Source organism: Corvus cornix, chromosome 10 (assembly GCF_000738735.6).
Source record: "Corvus cornix cornix isolate S_Up_H32 chromosome 10, ASM73873v5, whole genome shotgun sequence".
Lineage (NCBI taxonomy): Eukaryota > Metazoa > Chordata > Aves > Passeriformes > Corvidae > Corvus > Corvus cornix.
Window position 1 is genome coordinate 9,541,126 of NC_046340.1, and position 16,627 is coordinate 9,557,752.

Below are 16,627 nucleotides of genomic sequence, written 5' to 3' on the forward strand. Positions count from 1 at the left end.
TCATTGTAGGCTAACAATGGGGTTTTGTTTCATCTAAAAATATCCCAGAACTTTACTAAACTATTTTCAGCCCTGCAATACTGAGCCCAAATAAATCATCTCATTGAGGTGATGCTCAGCAGCATCTCCAGCAGTGCCCATCAGTCAGCAGAGGCATTTATGCTCCCATCCTGAGGCAGGACACTTGATGGATGCAGCAGATAGTTCTCTGAACTGGAATGTCTCTGGGACAGGGTCAAAGCAGCATGTGATGGTTGAACATGTCCCTTGATGTCCAGTGACTCTGATTTGAACAAAGCCCAGATTATGGTCCCTGAAACCTCCACAGACTGTTGCAAAGCAAGGGCCTGTGTTAAAAGGAAAAAAACCCCAAAACTCATTTTTTCTCTGTTAACACTCTTATTTTAGAAAAGGAATCTATTCGTTTTCTGTTGATATCATCACTTGTTCTTTATATCAAAGATTTGATAATGTGTCACTCCTCAGCGTGAACTTTCAAGGTTTCTGGTACTCACAGCTGCCATTCAAGTGGGTGACAGCTGAAGACATTCAGTATATTTTAAGATGGACACACATTTGGGGAGGGATCACTCAAAATATCTGGACTAAGTGGTGTTTAGAGCTCTTGTGCATAATAAAGCTAGTCAGTAATAAAGAAGGGTTTGTATTACGTATTGTTGTAGTAGGGAATGAGAAGAGATCAGTATTCCAAATAGAATTCCTGAATAGAAATATCATGGAAGTTGTTTTAATTTTTATTCTGTTCTTTGCCATGATTACAAAGGCAACAGAAGCTGTGCCTGTTTCTCCAGTTACCCTTATCTTTCTGCCAGCCAAGGTAACTGATAAAGATGGGAAGTCAGAATTAGTCAATATTAGTATGGTCTTGCTGTGGCTGATGCAGCCAAATGTTTGTTTATCTTAGTCTCTCTGAAGTACTCATGAAAGTTTAACAAGTGGGGGGCACACAGATTATTTGTGTTTTTTCATGATGCAGTTTGTCCGGGTTGCAGCTCTCCCCTCCTAGGCAGAGGCTTTCAGACTGTTCTACTGGTTTGTCCTTTTCACTAAACTCAGAAATCTTTTCCTGTCCCAGTGGCTCAAAGGGCATGGGAGTGATAGATGAGGTGGGCTGCCCAGCTGATCCTACACATCAGATTTCTTGCTAGTCCAAAACTCTTTCAGACCATTCTATTTAGTTCAGTTTGGTGTCTTTTTAAATGTCTCTCATTAGTATGTTTTTCACTTCTTTTAATAGCAGACAGTTTTACCACTGACTAGATCTTGTAAATAAGCAAAATTCTTATTTCTGAGAATTCTTCCAAGAAATCTGAATTTTCCCTTTTAATTTTCTAAGCAAAATAAAATAGTTCCATACCGATGTGCTTCTATCTAGAGGTATCTTAATACATTTCTAGTCCATGAAGGCATTACTTAATCATGCTGTGCTTGCTTCTTTTGACTACCAGCCATGAATATTTTAAGAGCAATAATGCAAGCAGCACACCTCCAGAAGTATTGATCATTTATTGCGGCCACAACTTTTGATGTCTAACATTCTGCAGTTCAATGCTTTCTGTTTTCTTGGGCTCTGTAATTCACTGCATCACACGGACTCGTTTCTGAATGACTGCACTTGTATTTGGTTAAGGCTAATGAATCCCAGCAAGGATCCCTCCTTGGAGAAGAGAAAGAGGGGGACAGAGCACGTTCTTGTGTCTGTCTTGCCCACTTTCCCAAAGATAGAGAAGCTGTGATTTCAGTGATGTGAGACCAGTTAATGAAAGCAGGTTTGACCTTATGAACTTGAAGTATGCACTGAGGATTTGAAATCAATTGTCCCTTTGCTTCTTCAAACTGACTTCAGAGTTTGTCAATGTTAAAATTTAATTATTTATAATGGGATTTTCAGGGCTTCTGAAAGGGGGCTTTGTTTTGTTTCAGTAATTTGAAATGCTTGCTTCTAAACAGCTTTTCAGCTCATCTATAAGAAAACCATTGGCTAAAATTTTACAGTTGAGAAGTACTAATTTATGTTTGCTTACATTGAGTCTGATTAGCTTATTTATAATTAAAGAGAATTGCTTTGCTTGTAATTGTCACTATGTCATCCCTTCTCTCCTTGACTTTTTTTGTTTTCTAAACCCAGATTTAGGTCGTTCTCGAGAGCTCCAGTATGTTTATGTGGATAACAATATTCACCTGAAAGGCCTCCCATCTTATCTGTATAATAAAGTCATTGGTTGCAGTGGGTAGGTATGAATTAATTGAGATGTCTTGTGTACCTGTCCTTGTAAAAATTCTCCTTTATGATACAACTGGTTATTTTTTTTGTGTCTGTGATTGATTCAGAGCTGGTATTACTTGGAGGGGATTACTGCAGCTCACATTTCTATTTTTGTAATAAATCTTCTGTGTTAATTGCTAACTTTTGACTACTTTAGTATTAAGGCATAACAGTGAAGTTACTCTGAAAGAATTTGTAATAATAATGTAAGGCCTAGAGCTGAATATAAAAGTTGGCCAAAAGTGTAGGCTTCACGGAGTTTCCAGAACTAAAGAACAAAATAATTTTTAATATATTGAAGCATCTCTTTGTTTCTAAGTGATCACATTTCTGTAACTTGTGGCTATATCTTGAGAAGTCATGTGCACCTCCTTCACTCATTTTAATCCCAGTACTAGCTTCTTGTAGGTCTTGGTACCTACTAACTAAAGTGATTTTTTTAGGAGTTACGGATTGACAGGTTTATTTTTACATGTGGATTTTAAAAATATCCTCGGCTGTCTCATGTTTGTGGTTAGGATGCAAGAAAAAAGTGGTCTGTGTAGGACACTGGCTTAATTCTTTCTGCCCTGACACTGGCATAAATTAGGATCAGCGCCCCTGATGAGTGGAGCCTTACTGGTGTAAAACTGATCAGAAGAGGATTGTCCCCATTACCATCTAATTATAAATTTCTGGTATGCTCACTCTCAGCAGATCTTGCATTAAATATAAATTCTCTCTCTACAGCCTGCACTCTGCTGCAATATGGGAGATGCTGAGTCTTGGCATTTTAAGGTTTTTCTAATATTCCCGTGTCAGCTGGTTGGTGATATTTAAATACTTGCAGTTGGATTACAGTTCTGCTGAACTGTGTGACTTGCAAGCTTTTACTAATTTTGGTTTTCAGGAGAGATAAATTCTAGCTGTTTTTTCTTTCAGAACTGATTGTAAATTGTTAGACAGACATTAAATTGACCTTAAATTTAACAGAATTGTATTGATTGTTACCAAAAACATTAATGATAATGCAGGATATGGTCCATCAAGTTAGGTCCAACTGTCCTGCCTATTTCAGGTGGTTTTATACAACAACCATGTCTCTTTTTTTTTTTTTTAAGTTTTCATTTTATACTCAGTTAAAATAATTTTATCTTTGCACTGACCTTTGTGAAGATCCTACCAGTTCTTTTTGCTGTTCTTACATGTACAGTGCTGGTGAGACCACCTGCTAGTATCTCTGATATTACACATCTAGTACAGAATTATAGAATCTAGTCTTAAAAATCTAGTATAGAAGAGACTAAAGGAGTTGCAAGTGTTGCGACGAAATCGATTCTTGTAATGCTTCTGTGGAATGAAAAGTTATTTTCTTCCTTAGTAATGAATAGTAAAAGAATATAATTTTTAGTAAGAAAAATAATATTTTTGCACCAAACAGATCCTTGTCTTTGTTGTCAAACTGTCTTGAAACATCACAGATTATTTTCAAGAAAAAATTTAAGTGTGGGAAGAGCACATACATATTATTAAGAAACTAAAGGTTTTATTTGATAATGTGCTGAGAGACTTTAAAATTGTGTAATAATGGTCATGTGAAGAATTTCTGTGTTCTTTCCAAGAAAGCATTAGTAACCAGGCTAAGGTTTTCATGGGTCAGGCAAGAGTTGAAGATCAGGCTTTAGTGCTCTGTCTGGTCCTCCACTGGAGAATAAAATCTGACAAGCTGCTGTTACTAACATAAAGCTTGATTTCTGAAAATAGAATATAAATTGCCTTGTGTAAGTATTGAATCTCTGTCTGGGCATCCTGCAGTCAGACTGACTGAAAAAAGTCTTTTATATGAGAGGTGATGATCTCAGTACTCAAAATAAATTTTGATCTTATTTTTTGCAGATTGGATTTCATAGTCCCCAGTTAGGGATCTGTCAGTCTTGTTGAAGTCAGCCAATAGGTGGTCCCAGCGTTTTTTTCCTCACTTATTTATTCACCAGGCTTCTTCTGCAGCTCATTTTCTTCCCCAGCTGTTTAGACCATCCTCTATTCCAGATTTTAACCTCCGTGGATTTTGTGTGTGGCATTAATAGCCTCACCCTTTACATAAAGTAGACCAAATGTCCCAGCTCTGAACTGTAGAGACTGTAGTGAGTTTATGTTTTTTTTTCCTTAGTGGGGTTGGTAAGGGGTTATTCAGCTTGAAAATACAACATTATGGATTTACTTCTTGTGATAACTAACTCATTGGATATGGAATTGGAATATTGGATCTCTGAATTCCCAGTTATATTTTAACCTCACTAATGGGTTGTGGGAAAGTATTAAATATGTAGCAAGAGGCTTATTGACTTCTGTTTAATGCTGCTCTTTCTTGGTTGTTTCTCTGGGCAATTTCTCCTTTAATCAGAAGAGATGAGATTCTCTGTTGTCAGAGGAGTACTATGAGATTTCTTTCACATTTGATAAGGTTGAGAGCGGTTACCTCTGTTTTAGGTCTAATGTCTGGGAAGGCTGACAAATTCGTGTTTCTGTTCCATTTGTTAGAACTGGCCCCAACAAGTTGCTCTTGGCTTCAAATTTCAGTTGTCATAAACAATTCCAATTCCCCTGTTGACTTCCCCAACCTCTTAGTAGAATTTTCCTATGCGTGTCTCTCTGGTATGATCACTTGCAACAGGGATCACATAGAGTTATTATTTTTACTACAAGCTAAGTTTCTCTCCTTGGATCCAAATAACCTTCCCTTTCCATATATGATTTGGGAAGGGCAAGACTAGCAGACTTACTAGGATATCCTCCCACTACAGCATGGCTGTTGTTTTTATTTTTCCTTCACCTCCCCCCCCCATACCCTCCAAGGGAGCTCTGTGGATGGGGAAAGGTGTAGTACAGAATCACCCAGTGGCACTTAAAATACATTTTTTTTTGTGGCTGGAATTTGCCTCATGTGTTATAGTTGAGTAATCCATTATTGTTTTCAGCTCGTTGATACAAGACACGAGAAGCAAACTGTTGGGTATGAAATGGCTCCCCTCAGTAAAGTATTTACTAACAATGGCATTCAGAGGCTAAAGGAGATTGTCACTGGGCAAAGTAATGGGCACATAGCATACTTGGTTCACCCCCTTGGGATTGTGTTCTCATTTCTTTATGTTATTTGATGAGTAATTCCGCCAAATGTCCCATGTCTAGCACATCACAGAAGGTGGGAATCTGTAGAAACAGAATCATAGAATAGTATGGAAAGGGACCTTTAAAGGTCAACCCCACCAGGCACTGCTCTCTGCTAGGAATCCCTGAGGGGTGCTGCACTGCAGAACAGTATCAGGCTTACTGTGGGTTGGTCATCTGGGTTTCCCCATAAAGTTACTTTTATTATTTTTTTTTCTAACCACTTTCTAAATGTCTTGTGTCCTTCTAGTTGTGGTTCTCCAATTCAAGTTTCAGAGGTGAAACTGCTCTCTTTTTCATCAGGCCAGTTAACTGTGTTCCTGCCAGCAGAGGTGAAATCTATAGGGACAGAAACAGATCATGTGCTGCCTTTGCAAGAACTGGCCATGAGGACCCTCTATAACACCTACTACAGGTTTTTGAAAGGTATGAAATTTCTGCATTCTTCAGATTACAGAAAAGAGTGAAAGTGTTTTCTGGCAGTGATAGGAACATTTCTAACAGTTCTTCAAAGGCTTGGACAAGGATTCATATTTTAAAAGATTTATTTAATCAAATTATGTTTGAAATGCTGCATTAGAACAAAAATGTCCAATATCAAAAATGAGAGTTCCAAAGACTATTTCTAAGGTCAAGTGGTGCTTATAAATGGTTTCTTACTTGAAGCCTGTATGAAGAGGGACCCTTTTTTTTTCAGGAGAAACTCTTTAATGGAAATAGGAGATGAGAAATACAGTTCCTGAGGCAAGATCAGATGCATCAGCCAACAATGCAACTCCTTGCCAGGCAGCACACTCCTAAACTCACAGACTTGTTATACATAAGGCAAAAGAAATGCGAGCAGCCCTCAGCCATTTCAGCACAGTGTGACAGCTGAGCTGCTTTAGTTCTGCCCCAATTCAGGCTCTCTGCTCTAAAGTGGCCCTTGGCTCATCTGGTTCTGCATCGTGCAATCACATGAGTTAGCAATATCTGATGATAACCTGCAGATCCTCTCAGATATGGATGTGTTGTGACTCCCCACTGTTGATGCTATCTTGGGAGTTCTCAGCTTTAAAGGTCAAAGGAGAAAGTGGAAGAGTAGAGAGCTCCAGTGGGAAGATTAGAAGGGGTTATGGAAAGGGTCTATTGTACCTTGGTCACTAGAGTAAATCCTCACTGCTTTGCCAGGAAATGTGTACAAGGAGGTCTGTCTTTCCTCACCCACTTGTGACTTGTACCGTAATTTCTGAAATCCCAACTGTGTGAATGTGGTTCCTGAAGATGCCAGTGAAGTTTGGTTGGGAATGGAAAGGTGGTATTGCAAAATCAGTTTCAGGACTGGTTTGTAAATGGTTTTATACAAGGCTGTGAGGATTATACCTATTTTCAGCCAAGATGCAGAACCTGAAAAGGATGGATTTATATATCCATATACACACATATGGGGATATGTCCTATTCTGAGTGACCTTATTAAAGACGGTGGCCATTACCACCAGCAACACCCCCATTTCAGTGAGGCAGGAGCAGTGCCTGTGTCAGACAGGTGTACGATAATGCTGTGCTGGGGAAGCAGGTGGCACATATGGTTAAAGTAGCAGATTTCATCTGTCACTGCCTAAATTTGCAGTTTCAAGAGTGATGTTAAATACTTGGCGGCTGCTGGGGAAGTGGCAGAAGTGACTGGACTACTTTTTCTCAATCCTTGCTTGGCTGCAGAGTGTGACCTTTTCTTTCTGACGCAAATGTCCTGCTTGTCCCCTCCTTGGGGCTGTTGTGGTACATTGTGTCTGGGGTTCAACCTTGCAGTGTTTGAAAGCTGAAACCAGTGTGATACCGTAAAACTCATTTATCAGGTACTGCATCTTGTCTTGATTACTCAGCACCTAAACTCACTCACCTGTCTTGGCTGTCTCTCAGTTTCTAGATGGAGATTAGCATGTGGGGTTTAATTTATAAAACACTGTGTGGCTTGGGCCAGGCCTGGGAAAATGATGGCTCTTTCCCGGGAAATGACCCTAGTCTCTTTTGGTGAAAATGATGGCATCTTGTAGGCGGTGAGGGAACACTTAACAGATGAGGAATGTATTGATCTTTTTAGAGTGGTCTCTTTGGTTGGACCTGTGAGAATTATGCTGGGCTGGATTGAATTTCAAGTAATTCCAAATATCGCAAGATCCCTTTTTGCTGATGGTGGAGTTTGGGCTTTGTAGTGAGGTTAACTATCCTGCTGCATTGGTTGCTGAAATATTTTAGTAAAATACTACCAATGTCCTTTTCAAAATGTTGTATTGTTATTAGTTACTAAACATCTGTCTAGATTATCTGTGTCTAAAAATCCTTCATGATCTTTTAATCCTTTTTAATATTTGCTCAAGCTATAATATTTTCACCTGGGTATTTTAGCCCCGTTAAACTTATGCCCACAGATGGTAAACTTGTATATTTAACTTCAACTTTTTGAACTTAGAAATGGAAAGCACCATGTGCCTCGCTCTAATTGTGGTAATTTGTATTACCTCGTTGTTTTGACAAAGCCTTAAGAATGTGAGGCAGCTGTTTTCTGAATTGTTCATGGATCGTGCTTGTTCTGTTTGACTTTATCGTGCAATCATTTTATTATAAATATTTTTTTTGTTTCTTTTCTTCTCTAGATGTAAACTTTCTGACTCCAATCTCACTACCCAAAAGCCTCTTGGAATTGCTGCACTGTCCCTTGGGACATTGCCACCGCTGCAGCCAGCCTATGTTTACCATTGTCTACCCAAAGCTCTTTCCCTTGAGGGAAACTCCAATGGCAGGATTGCATCAAGGGTAATTATACAGGAAATTGCACTGGGGTTTCATTTAGGAAGAAAAACACCTTATGGAACAAAGCGTATTCTTAGATTTTCTTTTTTTTTAACTTAGCATTTCATATCCAAAATTCCTGGCCTGTGATTGCATGTATAAGTTGACAAATACTTTATTCATGAGTCAACCAAAATACTGCTGTTAGACTGTTAAAAGGGTCTTCAGATGTGCTTGTTTCAGCCTGGTGTAAGACAGGAAAGGGTTTGGTTATGATTGGATTGACCTGTTTGTGGTAGTGCAGCACTTCTGTGCCCTGGAAAGGAAGTGGTACCTAACACGAGTAGTTGCCCTGATGGTCTCAACCCTGACTTCAGATTGCCACCACCAAACAAAAAGTGCTTCAGGATCAAAGATGGAGAAAAGTTGTAAATCTGGAGCTTAATTAAAATGTTCTGCAGTAAAATACTCTTGTTTTAATTTCCACACTAATTAACTTGAGATATGCTGTGGAAGCATTCTGCATAGGACCATACATTTTGTAGCAATACATGTTTTTAATAATACTTCCATTTTATGGTTGTAGCAGTTGTGAAAGTGTCTGCAGGATTCACAAGTCAAGCAAACAAGCCCACACAGACTTCCTGACCTGCTGGACAGTACAGTCATAGAAGGGACTCAGAACGGGGATATGGTTTAGGGAATGTTGCTCTCATGTAGATAAAGATACGTAATACCTTTAAGGTGAGCCGTGATTGCTGTGCAATGATTCTTTCCCTAATACCTACTAGTCTTGAGTAGCCTTCCATGAGCCATAATATCAACGAATCCACTTTCTGCAATGGAAAAGCATCATCTGAGAAATTTCAGTTTGTACTGTTTGAAAAATAATAAAGGAGGTTTAAAGCTAAGTTACTTGGAGTTAAGCAAGAAAGGTGATGTTAGGTTCTTGTTAGAGAATTAAAGTCAAGCTATTAATTACAAAGCATATACCTGAAGGTGGGGAGCAGAAAAGACATGCTCTAAAAAGTTATGTTTTTGAGATTACTTATTGGTGTCTATATAATGCTGAAACACCACTTGGTTCCTGTTCTCCTGAAATCCATTGATTTGATAGCTATCTTCCATAAAAACAAGAAACTGCTTTTCAGTAGGAAGATCTTTAATGAGACAAACTAATGGATGATTCAGGTTGATGGTACCTGTTTTACACAGCTGTATCACAGCCTGTTTTGCTGTGAGTTTGTGACATAAGAAGCATCTGATTTGTAAGCAATTCAGCTTTATGAAATGAAAAACTTAGGTATGCCAAATCTGGGCAACAGCCAGAGGGCTGCATGAATGCTATTTCGGAAAAGCCATCTTTCTTAGAAAGATCTGATTGCAGAGATTGCACACTTCAATTTGCCACTCTGTTACACTTCAATCATATGTTGAAATTCAGTGGATTTCATGTTGAGTGAAATAATTTGCTTCCATATTACAGTCATAATATTCTTAGTGGCATAAAATGTTATAATCATGCTATAAAGAACTTCTTTCAAACATTCAACAGTATCATTTTCTAAAAAAAGATGGAAAACTACTTGCTGGTCACTAAATCAATATATTACCCAAAATAATTCAACAGTGTGACAGTTTGGACTACTTTACAATTAATTGTTAAGCACTGCTCTTTGTAGAAGTTACAGTTACAGGATGATAGATGATATCAGTAGACACCTTTAGGAATTATTAAAGTTAAGACTCCACAAAAACATACTTTGGAACTGTTTTGGAAGAACACTATATTAACATTCTAAAATATAATAATTAAAAATACTTATTTCTGCGTGGTGTTCACTTGTTTCAAAAATAGTTATCATTCCTTCCCTTAGGCAAGAATGTACTATGTTGTGCAAAATGCCTTTAATGAATCCAGTCTTAAGTAGCTGACATTTGATGCAAATCCACAGTAAATGAGATCTAAACAGGGCAGCCTGTCATCCTTATCTCTATAGCTCGTGCACTTGACATGGTAAGATTATGTGGAATTGTGGAGGTATGATAGCTGCTTTAGAAAGATGTGACGTACAGGGTTTCTGTTCTAAAGAGCTTAAAGTGACCATGAAAACACACAGGGTAGGAGTCCTGGGCGTTTGAACAGCACTGATTAGCACATGCCACATCCATGCCAGTAACTCCTGCCTGGATTTCCGTATCGCATTCTGTATCCTCTTAGAGGAAAGGGGAGTTAAGTGTTGGACTGGATTTCTGTATCTGAAAAAGCACAGATGTCATGAGCACTGGGTAAAGTGTGATTTCTGGGTTAGTGAAGAATAGATCTGAACACTTTTAAGGCAGATATGTCGGCCCTTGCCAGGCTGGGGCCAGGAGCAGGGTCACTGTGAGGCTTGGATCCCACTTGCACAGTGCCATCCCTGCTGTACCGCGTGGCACGGTGTGACATCACTGCCTGTCACTCATCCTTTCTGAAGATCTGCTTGTTCATTCTGCTGACCAGGGAGGACACTGGCCTTCAGTCATTTCATGCCTACAAGCAGTAATTTAAGAAACACATGAGCAGGGCTGAGGCTGCCCAGCTATTTTCCTGTCAGCTGCTAAACCTGCTGGCTGTGACACTCAGCCACACCCTGCTCAGAGAGAAAAACCACACGCTGCTGCTCTAAACCCAGTGCATAGAAACCAGGAAGGTTTTGAGAGAACACCCGCAGTATTTTCCTGCCTTGGTGTCAGGCCCTCACAGAGAGCAAATGAACCTGTGCTTTTTCTGGACTGTGGAGATGGGCTAATCCTGTATTTTACAGACCAGCACATTGTGTGGGATGGAGCCAAGAGCTTTAATCTTTACTGACAACTGTTTCCCCCCCCCTTTTTTTTTTCTCCTAGGAGGACAACTGTTAGTTTTGTGGCATACTGCTGCTCCACCCAGTGTCTGCAGACTTTTGACCTACTGAGTTGATAAACATTTCCACCTCCTCAGGAGTGCTGCCAGTGTAAAGCTGCATTCGATGCTGTGTCCCATTGGTACTGGAATACCGTGTGTGCGTGTGCCAAAGCAGCAGAAGTGCCCAGTAAGGAACACTCTTTAGGCACTTAAACCCTGCCCTATCAAATCTGGATGAACTGCAGGAACTTCTCAGAAGTGTAAATACCGAGCTTTTAAAAGTATTAACTTCTCTCTCCTCTGAGGCAGCACACAAACCAAACACATTCACGAGCTCTGACTTCAGGATTTCCAGTATTTTTCAAATGTGCCTGGTTTCAGGTTGACCTGTTGCATCATTTGAGGCAGTTGCATTCCTCTAACAGGAGAAAGAAGTTCAGTTATGACAAACAAGTTTTCACTTATTCATCCCCATCCTCTTCCCCTCTACAGCTGGAATCAAGCATATTGCTGTAAGCCTGCAGAAACCTTTGATGGATCCCAGTGACTATTCCATAGAATTCAGCCTTATTTTTTCCCTCTCATCTCAATGTTTACCCCAGCAGAGTTATCCCAGTTGTATACCAAGTCTTTGACAGTTCTCTGTGGTATTTAAATCCACATACTAAAAGCAGGTTTTTCTTTCTAGTATCATTAAATACCACAGTGATTTAATTGGAGTAACTGCGATATGTCTGGAGACTGAAGATCCTGTTTCAGTGAAGGCTGGTAGTGATGCCTACACTAAGGGGTCTTGCTCCAGCATGTTTGAGGGTGTGTTTTCTTTATTTTTATTGCTTGAGATTTTTATTTTCAGAAATAGGTCTCCTTTTGTTCCTTTGAGTTCTTCAGGAAGAAGACAACTCTAAGTTTCAACTTCCCTTGGAAAAAACCCAACTAGTAATATGATAGAAAATCTTTATAGTTATTATATTTTTACGGTTGCAGACTATAGATCTGCAAAGAGCTGGTCTTGATCTTTTTCTAGATACAGCATTTGGCTGATTTGTCCAAGTGTGTCAGTGGATTGTGTGCCTTGGAGAAGGCTGGAAATCCAGGAGCAGGTGTGTATCTCCATGCACAGGTATATTTGCACACATGGATATCTGCACAGAAGGGCTGGGGCATTTGTTTTCATACATTAATGGCAGGTTTGGTGCAAATTTCCACTCACTATCATATTCGTGGGAATCTCTTTTTGTTACATCTTGTTCATTTTAAATAAAGAACAAAGGATGGAAAAAAGGCCCAAAATGCCTACGTGACTTAACATTTTGATTTTATACTGAAACAGTTTATAGGTGATTAGCCCCTCTTGACTTTTTTTTGAATATATTTTTTAATACAATTTTTTTGTTGTTTTTTTACTTTCTATTTCTTAGGTATAAACCACTTGTTGATTTAGCACAGTGTGCTGCTCTGTGCAGTAGGTAGTTACAAGCTGAAATAGATATGAATGAAACAGTTTGTTATAAAAATGGCAAGATAAAGAGACTTACTTGGTAGTATATTAGCATATGTTGTGGTGAGGTGTGCGTACTTTGAAGGCAGGAGGCATTAAAATGTTTTCCTGTTGCCAAAGAAGCATTTGTTCCCTCTGCAGGCTTCCTGGCATCTCTTCAATAAATAGAGTATCTTAAGAGCTTAAAAGAGTACCAAAAAGGCAGTTTTGAGGGTGGAATTTTTAGGTTGTGCATGTTACTTGTAAAAATCTTTCCTGGTTTTATTGGGTTGGTTTTGGAGAGTTGAATTAGCATTAAGAAATGTAGAACTTAATCCTTTAGGAATGCAAGTATCATCTACTGTTTAAGAATTGTGAAACTTTCTAAAATAAATCCTATTTATTAAATCTGCTTTGGAGTAGGGGAAAGCCATGTCCAAGCAGCCTTGGTGCTGCTGGATTTCTGTCTGTGTCATCTCCCAGGTTTGTTTCCATGCTGGAATCCCAGCAGGCCCAGCAGCCCCACAGGGTTCACTGCTGAGGCAGCAAAATCCACCTTCAGCTTTTTCCTTCTGTACCTCAGAGCTGAGATGTAAATTGCCCATGTACAGTTATATCTGTATCAGAAATGTGCAAGTGTAGGACAGAATCCACTTTTTTTAAAAAATAGATGATAAAAGCTATGGTAGTGTTACAAATACTAATTTTTATACGATACTCTGATAAGGAATTTTCAGTATTATTTTTACTGTGGCTTCCTCTGTCTTTGAAGGAGATGTTTTCTTGGAAGTTTTTGTCCTCTTTTTATAGCAAGTTGTAGACTTGAAATCACAGTTTATATCTGAATTCAGTCTGTAAATACTATTTTGGAGTTAAACCTTGTTGTGATCACCTAAAAGACATTAGCATTTGTTTTATTAGGAGTCAGATAGGAAGAATGAAGCTTGATTTTATTATTATAATTATTTATTTATTATTTTCTTTCTTCTTCCCATAATCTAATTATTTCTTATTGAGTCTGTATCAGTCTCTTTATTATTATCTCCAAGTGCAGTTCAGAAGAAATTTAGCCTGTTCTATAAGCAGGATGAATCTTATCTAATACTTTAATAGATGATATTTCAAGAATGGAATGTTCAATAAATAAATGACTTAAACATGCAATTGAAGCTGAAATGTCATACCCTATTTTTATAAAACAAAGAAGGGGAAAGCCAATATATACACTGAGAATGCAGCTTAAACTCATATTTGATGTTTTGGGGTTTTTTATATGAACAGTGTTTGTATTCATCTATATCTCTGGGTGATATTCTTCTAGATTAAAATAACTCCATTCTCACTTGTCCAAATTTTTCTAAAGTTGTTCTGCTGTAAGAGTATTTCATAACGAGCAAGCATGAGAGCCAGCTATGCAAATTGCAGAGGGGAGAGGGAGCTTGTTGCTGATTGAACTGTGCATCACTGGTTTTTCAAGGTGCCACAACACTTGGACTTCTCTTTAGTGGGTTTATTTCTGGGTAATTTTTGATTGCTTGCTCTGGTTTGTCAGGTTAGTTCCCACTGAGGTAATTTTTTCTGTGTACTACAAAAAATCAGTTTCCAGCAGTTGAAAAAAATGGCCATTTAAAAAAATTTTTTGTCACAGATCTTAACAGTGGGAGCAGGAAAAGCTTTGGGGTTTTTCTTCTAGTCATTATAAAGAGAAAGGTGCAGGAGAGGAATGAGATAAAGTAAATCTTGAGCCCATTGATACAGCTATAAAGTTTTCCCAAGATTAACTCCTGTAATAATTAGGGATCACAGGCATGATTTTTGTCAAAGTTGTGATAACAGGCACCATGCTAATAAAATTCGAACCCTATATAGAGGTCGCTTTTTGTTCTGCCATGAAGGAAATGGAGGAGTCTCTGGCTTTGTTTAAAAATCCTGTTTGAGTGGTTTTGCCATGGATGCTGTTACACTTGGAGCACTGTTCTTGGGAGCCTTCCTGATCATCCCTCAGAGGATTAGAAATGCACTTTCCTGTGCAGAGAGCAATGTCAAATATAAAGAAATGTGTATTCTTCTGTTTTGATGCTTCTCCTGGGCTCTTACCAAGGTTCATTACAAACCTTCTATTTACTTGGTTGTGATGTGAGGTTGAGATGTTGCTCTGAGCAGAGCGGTGCTGTTTATTGCCAAGTTGGCTTCAATTCCTGCAGATTGAATTCTGCTGAATCCCTTCTTCTGGCATGAAGGGAGCACAGGACTGTTCTAACACCCGTGTGGTAGCAGTGTGTCAGGTTCTACTGACATCACAGCCCAGCTGAAGACTGGAGAGTGACAAACCTGTCACTAGAGAGGACAACTGGTTTTCAAAGGCTCCTTTGCCCCCACCAGAGTACCACTGATAAGAGAAGAACTTCTGCTCTGATGTCAGTGGGCGTTGGGTCAAGTTTTAATTGATGAGAGGGAAGAATGTGTGTTACCATCTTTGTATTTCTTGCAAAAACTGAGACGACACCAGAATCCACAGCTGCTGCTCTGTCTGCAGCTGTGCTTCCATAATTCCAAAATGTAACCATCTTTGCCACTTCACCTCCCTCTTAATACTGCTCATGTTGTTGCAAAATGTTACAGTTAACTTGTGATGGAAGAGGCTGAATAAATTGAATCCAGAGTTTTTATTACTTTTTTGTATTACAGACCTATTTTGTAAGAGAACGAAGGTCTGGTGGAAAGAAATAGCAATGTTCATGTTAAGTCTTCATTGCTTTTGCTTTTATGTGCCCTTTTTTGGATTAGAACTTGAATTTGGTTTGCAACTGAGTCCATTCTGTGTCTGTGGAAAGCACATGTGCATTGCTTTCTTGCTCTGTATTAACCAAATGTCACTTAGTGTGAAGGTGAGCTTGCTAGATCGTTTATTTAAAGTTAGTGGTGCGATTTATTGTATTTGCTTGTTAATAAACTATATTTTTGGATAGAATTACCGTTCATTAAAATTAACTAAATTCTTGCTCCTGGGACTATTAAGCTATGTTAGAATGTAGCACTTAATTTACATTTCAGTTCATTTGCATGATAACTAGCTAATAAGTCTCTTGTCCCACGGCTGAAGAGGTGGGGTGAAAACACTTAAAACACTCCCAAGCCCAAAACACCACTTCAATTCACTTAATCCCTTTGTCTCAGACAATGTAGTTCATCAGATCTTGCATAATAGGAACAAAATCCATATGGGAACGTTGCTTGAGACCCTTCTACGGATTGATCAAAAGGAAAATAAGTTTCAGTAGAGCTGTATTGCCACCCTGATAATCCACAGATGAGGCTGTGGTTCATAGATTTCTTACTAAGCACCATTCAGCAGCTTTTTTTCCTCATCTAACAGATATCATAGGAACAAGGCTGCCAAAAATAAGTAGAAATTAAGCATCTGTTTTTCCAGTTGTTCCAGTCCTTGCTATGCAGCATTTTGCTTCAGTCAAAGCTGCTGCTCTACATGTTGTGATGAGTTCTTTGAGCTGGATTCTGTCTGGATTTCTGTAAGTGTTTTGAGTGAATACTCACTAACCATTCTGCAGTAAGACCTGTGGTGGTCGAGGTGACTCAGATCAGTTGTAAACCTTGCAGGTTTAGGTGCTGTCCAGACTTGCCTGAAGCGTGTTTGGCAGTTAGTTTACCGTGATTCACCTTTTTTGTATTTTACAAGTAACTTTTCCTACCCTTGCAATAGAGGTAGCTTACCTCTGCTTGCCTGGCAGCAGGAGGAGGATGTGAGTCCCTTAATAAATGGGAGAACAACCCTTAACCTATAACTTTTACCAACCACTGATGTGTCCCTTATGAATTAGAAAGAAGAAATGGGAGATCTTAACATCCTTTTCCTTTGCAATTAAAAGTACTTGGCATAAATGCAGGCTAAGTGGAAACTTCAGTGACTGAATAATGCTATTGTATGCAGGAAATGAGAGGAGCTGAGAGCTCACTTGGAAAGGCACTGGATGTTTTGTGACTTTTAAGCCAAGATGTAGGACTGTTGATGTGGTGACATTTTGGGAACTCGAGAG

At 38.9% G+C, this 16,627-nt stretch overlaps 1 protein-coding gene across 7 annotated transcripts in view; it reads left to right on the top strand.

Moving 5' to 3' along the window:
* Nucleotides 1-15,573, top strand: part of LRRC28 (leucine rich repeat containing 28) — a 51,526-nt gene extending 35,953 nt beyond the window's left edge. For all 7 annotated transcript variants that reach the window (XM_010391001.4, XM_019280794.3, XM_019280795.3 and 4 more), the window contains 4 exons: nucleotides 2,150-2,252; nucleotides 5,685-5,860; nucleotides 8,070-8,229; nucleotides 11,095-15,573. In XM_010391001.4, the coding sequence (XP_010389303.1) occupies nucleotides 2,150-2,252; nucleotides 5,685-5,860; nucleotides 8,070-8,229; nucleotides 11,095-11,167 (512 nt within the window). In that variant the 3' untranslated portion in view covers nucleotides 11,168-15,573. The remainder of the gene's footprint in view (nucleotides 1-2,149; nucleotides 2,253-5,684; nucleotides 5,861-8,069; nucleotides 8,230-11,094) is intronic.
* The last annotated feature ends 1,054 nt before the right edge of the window (nucleotides 15,574-16,627 follow it).